The 6,845-nt window shown below is 37.5% G+C and overlaps 1 protein-coding gene across 1 annotated transcript; it reads left to right on the top strand.

Annotated features, from left to right (window-relative positions):
• Window positions 1–453: 453 nt before the first annotated feature.
• Rab39b (RAB39B, member RAS oncogene family) lies at window positions 454–5,658 on the top strand. Its single transcript, XM_052171513.1, has 2 exons — window positions 454–895; window positions 3,751–5,658. Exons 1-2 carry the CDS (start codon window positions 681–683, stop codon window positions 4,175–4,177), a joined length of 642 nt encoding a protein of 213 aa, XP_052027473.1. The 5' UTR covers window positions 454–680; the 3' UTR covers window positions 4,178–5,658.
• The last annotated feature ends 1,187 nt before the right edge of the window (window positions 5,659–6,845 follow it).

Raw genomic sequence — 6,845 nt, 5'->3', positions numbered from 1 at the left:
GTGTATGTAGGGAACCCTTGAATAGCACTGGTTACAAACAAATTAGGACAGCTATTAGGGAAAACAGTATGAGTGTTCTTTTAAAAATGTGTTGGAAATGGAGAGCCGTATATGACACGTTGTTATTTGCACAAAAATCTATAGGATTAAAAGTTAAATTTTGTGTTAAAAAATAAATAGCAAAAAATGCGCATGCATATTTGAATATTTGAGCATGGAAACCCGTAGACAATTATTCAATTGCAGACTTTTGTTTACTTTTTGTATTTTTCTAGCTTCAATAAAAATGAATTATATTTGCAATTGTAATGGCAGTATAGGAGAGTGGTTGGTATAATTAAAAACTGTACACATTAGTTTCCTGTCCATTTTTGTGTGCGCTCCTCTAACAGACAGTGTGGTGAATTAGTGCCGCGTCTACGCAGAGAATTACAGTAACTGGATTTTCAGTGATGAGTCAGAGTGCGTGGTGCTGATGCTGCTGCCATTTCATCACCTTTGAGAGCGCAGCATCCATCCCTTTGCTTCCCAGTGCCTGGGCCTACCTTGCTTTCAGGCTACCAGGCCAGTGATGCACTCGCAGCCAATCTAGAAACGGGTTGATCTGCGCTAAGGCCTTGGTGGGGCGCCCCCTTCCGCCTCCCCAGGCCCGAGCCGACGAGTCCTGCCAGGCCACTGCCATGGAGGCCATCTGGCTGTACCAGTTCCGGCTCATTGTCATCGGCGATTCTACGGTGGGCAAGTCCTGCCTGATCCGCCGCTTCACCGAGGGCCGCTTTGCTCAGGTTTCAGATCCCACCGTGGGGGTAGATTTTTTCTCCCGCTTGGTGGAGATCGAGCCAGGAAAACGCATCAAGCTCCAGATCTGGGATACAGCGGGTCAAGAGAGGTTCAGGTGGGAGTGCACCACGGGCCCGCGCGAGCAGTGGGAGGGTCTTTGGGGCTTATTCAGCCCCTGGGGAAAGAGGACTTCCAGGTTAATTTCGCGATGCTGCCAGGGTCTGTCAGTGACAAACAAGGGTCTGTCTGGAGCTTCTCAAGCTCACTTTGAGCTACCTTCGAGTTCGATGCAGGGAAAGAACCGCCCGGGCAAGGGAAGGCCATTCATTATCACATTATTTGAACCACAATTACATCAATCTGCTTTTTGGTAGCTAATAAATAACTTGAAATTGATCACTATATAATTCATCAAAATCAGACCCTATGATTCATAGTTTAAAAAATTTCAAGTCATTTTAACATAACTAAAAGCTATAGGTAGGTAGAGTAGATAGATGTATAGTGACTTCTTTCTATATATCTGTTTATGTTTGGAGGGAAGAAAAGAAAGAGGGAGAGACAGAGACACAGAGAGAATGAATATGTCCTAATATAAAGGAAATGGAGACTGATTAATTGGCTCTCTCTTGTAACCATCATACAGTCAGTTGCCAGAGGGTGGAATCACTTCTGAAGAAATAGTGTGAAGTTACTCACATAAGAGAATTCCATATAAAGTAAATAGAGAAAGACCCTGACTTCTTGGAGTTTCAGTACTAGCATGGTCAGAAGAAAAAATACAGAGGCAACACATAAAAGAGTGTTTTGCTGTTTGTATTTATATGCCACTCCCTACTGTAAGACTGGGCACATAATCAATCAGCATGTTTATTTTTCTTTCATAATCCTTTGCTCTTCCTTTGTAGTATGTATTTGTAATTTCATGTATGGATACAAAGGAGAGAAGTTTAACTGGAGAAGATGAAGACCAAGATAGGAAATGCCCAGAATGGGGAACAGCATAAATAAAAACATAAGTGACAGAAAACAAACTAATAAAAACTTTGTAGAGAGCAGTTTGAACTAAAGTAAGGTAGAACAGGAAGAACCAGAGCAAAAGGACTCAATACCCTATATTTATAAACACTGACTGATTCTCCACTGAACATTAGTTGAACACAGAAGATACTAGTTAGACAATTGAAGATGGGTATGGATAATAAATAATTACAAGCTTAAGTTGCCTCTAACTTCCCACTTCTACAAAGCTTTGGCAAATACTTTATACAAGTTCAAATGAATAAAGAAATATCTCTTATATATTTTTGCTGGGATCTCTGTATGAACAGCTTGTTCATATTTACTATTCATTATGTATTATGTAGTATTGATTTGTAGGACTACTTTACAGATTACCCCAACACCAACAGTGGTGGCATAGCCCTATAATTTCAGCCCTCTGAAGGCTGAGGAAAGAGAGTGATGAGTAGTTGAAGGCCAGCCTGGACTTCTGTCTAATAAAAAGAACATTAACCCTTTTATGTCATGTATGTTGTGAGCTATTTCCCCAGTTTGTCATTTATATTTTTATATTTACTTTTAATTTAGGGTTGGTGTCTAGTTCTATGTAGCTTTACACTATGATTGAAATACTTTGATACATTCTGTGCTAAATACAAACCACTAATGCATAAATATATTCTAGGGCTTTGATACATTCCTCATTGATTTCTCAAATTAACATTTTCACAAATTGGACCATTTTCCAATATAATTATCATTCTCCATTAATCTGCAAACATAAAGAAATTAGGAATATCCATTCCTCAGGGCTAATCTCCCTGGTTCTGGAGACCTGAACTTATTTGTAAGGCCTACCCATACCATCTTCTGGCTTAGGCTGTAATTCCCTAGACATTTCCCCCACATTAACACTGGGCCATTTTCCCATACATTTTCAGCTCTAGAGCTCTTCATTATTTATCATGCCCTCTCAAGAAGACAGAAATCCTAAAAATAAATTTCAAAAATTGCAGTAGTCTAAAGCAAGTGATTATATGGGCAAATTGTTCTATAGTCTTTCATGAGCTCCTACATTCTTAAGCAAAATACCATAATATATATTTATAATGAGGCTCATCAACTCAAGAAACTAAAATATCTGATGTTTCTTCTGTTTGAGAAGTACAATAAATGTATAAGTATGCTAAAATAACCTAATTACATGATTCAAAATAATAATATAACTTCATTGGAACACTTTCACTATTTTGGCAGATATTCTCCCACCTAGTGCCTCTTTGAATTTTGTCAGTGAAGAGAGCTTATAAGATTTTTCTCCAGAACATATTAGATACATTGTTTTATTTTATGTGTATGTAGTTTTGCCTTCATATATATCTGTGAACCACATGAGTGCCTGGTAGCTATAGAGGCCAGGAGAGGATGTCAGATCCTTAGAAGCTGGAATTAAAGACAGTTGTGAGCTGTCATGTGGGTGCTGGAAATCAAATCTCTCTGGGAGAGCAAATAGTGCTCTTAACTACTGAACCATTTCTCTAGCCCTGCCTCAGAACATTTTACCATCCCCATTTTCCCATTCCCACATGGCTTAGGAAATACAAGATTGTCCTTTTCTTCACATAAGTTACTGATGACCCCTGCAAGAAAAAAAATGCAATAATGGCAACAAACAAACAAAAAACAGGTTAATGATAAATAGAAAAATGAAATATTTTGCAAGATATTTTTTCAGGGGTTATAAATTATAATTCCTATTGATTATAATAAATTCAAGGGAAAACACCTGAAAGTTCATGAGCATTCTTAACATTTTACTCAATTGAAAAGTTGTCATTATTGTTATAGAACTGCATTTGTATTTACTAAAAAACTGTCAGTAATCAGGAACACTAGAATACGCTGAGTTCATTGGAGCGAAGGAGTTTGGACACGAACTTTATTCTTTACTTCTTTCTTGTGTTTTAGATCCATCACTCGCGCCTACTACAGGAATTCAGTAGGTGGTCTTCTCTTATTTGACATTACCAACCGCAGGTCCTTCCAGAATGTCCATGAGTGGTTAGAAGAGACCAAAGTACACGTTCAGCCCTACCAAATTGTATTTGTTCTGGTGGGTCACAAGTGTGACCTGGATACACAGAGGCAAGTGACTCGACACGAGGCTGAGAAACTGGCTGCTGCATACGGCATGAAGTACATTGAGACGTCAGCCCGAGATGCCATTAATGTGGAGAAAGCCTTCACAGACCTGACAAGAGACATATATGAGCTGGTTAAAAGGGGGGAGATTACAATCCAGGAGGGTTGGGAAGGGGTGAAGAGTGGATTTGTACCAAATGTTGTTCATTCTTCAGAAGAGGTTATCAAATCAGAGAGGAGATGTTTGTGCTAGTTAACCCTTCCATTTTCAAAACATACTCTCCCACTTGAACTTAAAAGTTATCAAAATAAATAGAATCCTTATGTGACTGAAGAGAACTCAACCTTTGGATAATAAATGAGCCTTCTTACTAGGCCTGGATCTCTGGCAGGCTCATGTATGGGTAGATAGGGAGCCTGGGTGCTGTGACTGAGGGACTAAATTGCTGACGGGCTGGACCAGACCTTGTTTTGTGGGCCAGGCTCAGCAATGGCTGCTCTGTGTGCCCTTTGTGGACCACATATTAAGGGTCTGGGTATTTGAAAGTTAGGTTCCAGGAAAACACCTACAGACAGATAAACAGTTTCTTGGTATTACAACTTTTCAGACATGGTGACCATAAAGAAACATATAGAAGGAAATCAAGTATCAAATTGGGGACAATTAAGATAACTGAAAAAAGAGTATGGTATCAACTTATTCGATGATACCATGCCAAATGTGTGCTGTGTTTTATACAAATACACCAAACTACTTCTAACAGTTCAACTGTAAAATGAAAAGCCCATATGAATCAGCTATTTGGTAAAATTCTTTCAAGATCTAGCATTCTAGTAAAACTGCTGTGAATATGAAAAGGGAAGTCATTCACACATTGTTGTTATCACATTTGAGAAAGTGTACACTCGCATGATAAAGTTGCCAATGATGTGAAAGAAATTCTTCCATGCAAAATGATCATGTAAGGGGAAAAAGAAAATATTGTAACCCAAAGGCCACATTATTTCTCCTCTTACCACACCTGGATTTTTATTGCATCAAGGAACCATAATCTGGAAGTAAGCATACTTCCAGAAGTAAGTAATGCTTCTTCAGATACCTGACAGTGACAATACAGAGACTGTAAACAAAAACAAAACCAAAAAAAAAAAAAAAAAACCCTTAGTCAAGCCCTTGGTCATTGGTTCTAAGCTGAGTATTGGCTCAACACGTAGTCTTAGAACCCTTAAAAATTCTTCATATTAATTTATTTCATTTATTGGATCACCATAATAGGACTGTGAGATTTTTGACCCCATTTTACAGAATAAAAAAGAAAGAACCAAGCCTACCTGACACCTAGCTTTTTTCACTGGATCATTATTTGTGTGAATAAATGATTAATTTATTAACCTTTGGAGACATGTGACTATAAATAAATGTTCTCTACATGATATAATATGTTTTCCTTGTTTTACAGCTCAGTTATAATCTTGCAAGAATCTAGGAATGACTCAAAGGTAAAGCCCACTCAGGTATTATTGACAAGAGGGCATTAAATAAGGGATTAATTGCGCAACTGAAAACACAATAAAACTGTGTGGGTTATAAATGTTCTTCTCACAAACACTATGAATATTTTATTGAAAGGAACCAAATACAACAATGGGGAGTGGGATGGGGATAAAGTACTCACCTCACAATGATCTTGGCTACCTGTCTGCTATGTACCTACATTGGGCTCCTGTCTACCCGAGAGAGTCAGCTCTTAATTCTCAGGTGAATAGACAGCTAACCACATCAGCAAATTAGAATGGCTGACATGAAAATTTCATTATCTTCTTAAAAAGAAGTGATGCTTTAAATTTCTTTTTGGATTGTAGCCAGTTCATCTCGGCAAAAGCCATACTTTTCACAGTAAGAAAACTATTCTGATTAGAGTCAAGTTTCTCATATATACATTGTGGTAGAAAGAATGGCAAATTGTTTTTGCAATATCCTGTTCAAGTTCAGTATGAATATGTGTGAATCAGGAAATCTGGGAATTTGTTTCAGCTAAAATAAACCAAATAATAAAAATTATGAAAGATTGTTCTGCCACCTTTGCTCCAACTTGTATAATAAACAAGTCATTTTGGACCAATTCACATCATCGACTGCAGGTAAATGATCATCCTATAATCATTTCACATATTTTAAATTGCCAGCTTCTTGGTTGTAGAAGGCAAACACAAAACCTTTTCTGTGGTTTAACACAAAATTTCAACAATGGTACTCATGTCTAGATTGTTCCAAAACCCAAGATTATCCAGTTGATAAATTAGAATTGATTAGATTCTTGTTGACTCAAGGGGAAAAGGGGTAGAAATAAAACATGTCTACCATTTTCTTGACTAAAATACATTATATAGTTTGCTGTTCCTGGATTTTTAAAGTGGGTTTCAAAGTACCCAGCATGGATGCAGCAGAGGTGGCTGAACTTGACTGCTTCCGTAAGTTCTAGAAGAATCTCAAAAATCATTTTAGTAGAATTCAGTGCTGTTGTCACTGCAATAAGTGGGTGTTAGACAATAAATGTGAAAAACCAGGTGTTCATAAAATACTAAGGATAAAGCTTTAGAAGCTATTTTACTACATAGGTAAGGAAATGATTAACTGTAACAATGATCACAACTGCATGTTGGATTAGATTGTCTTATATTCCAGAACAAAATGTACTGTATACTTTGCCTCACTCTGTTGTACACTGTAATGAAATGTGAAAAATTCTTTATTTAGCTGTATGTGAATGAAAATATGCTTGTATTTAGTAAAATGGTTGATCATGTGACTGAGAGATTCCACATGTGTGATGTAGCTATTTCTAGAATGTGTCCCTTCATTGTTGCAAACAAGGATACCAGTAAGATGCCAATCCCATACTGTAGTGTATACCAATAGG

The sequence above is a fragment of the Apodemus sylvaticus genome, chromosome X (genome assembly GCF_947179515.1).
Source record: "Apodemus sylvaticus chromosome X, mApoSyl1.1, whole genome shotgun sequence".
Taxonomy (NCBI): domain Eukaryota; kingdom Metazoa; phylum Chordata; class Mammalia; order Rodentia; family Muridae; genus Apodemus; species Apodemus sylvaticus.
This window is presented reverse-complemented; position numbering and strand designations above follow the sequence as displayed.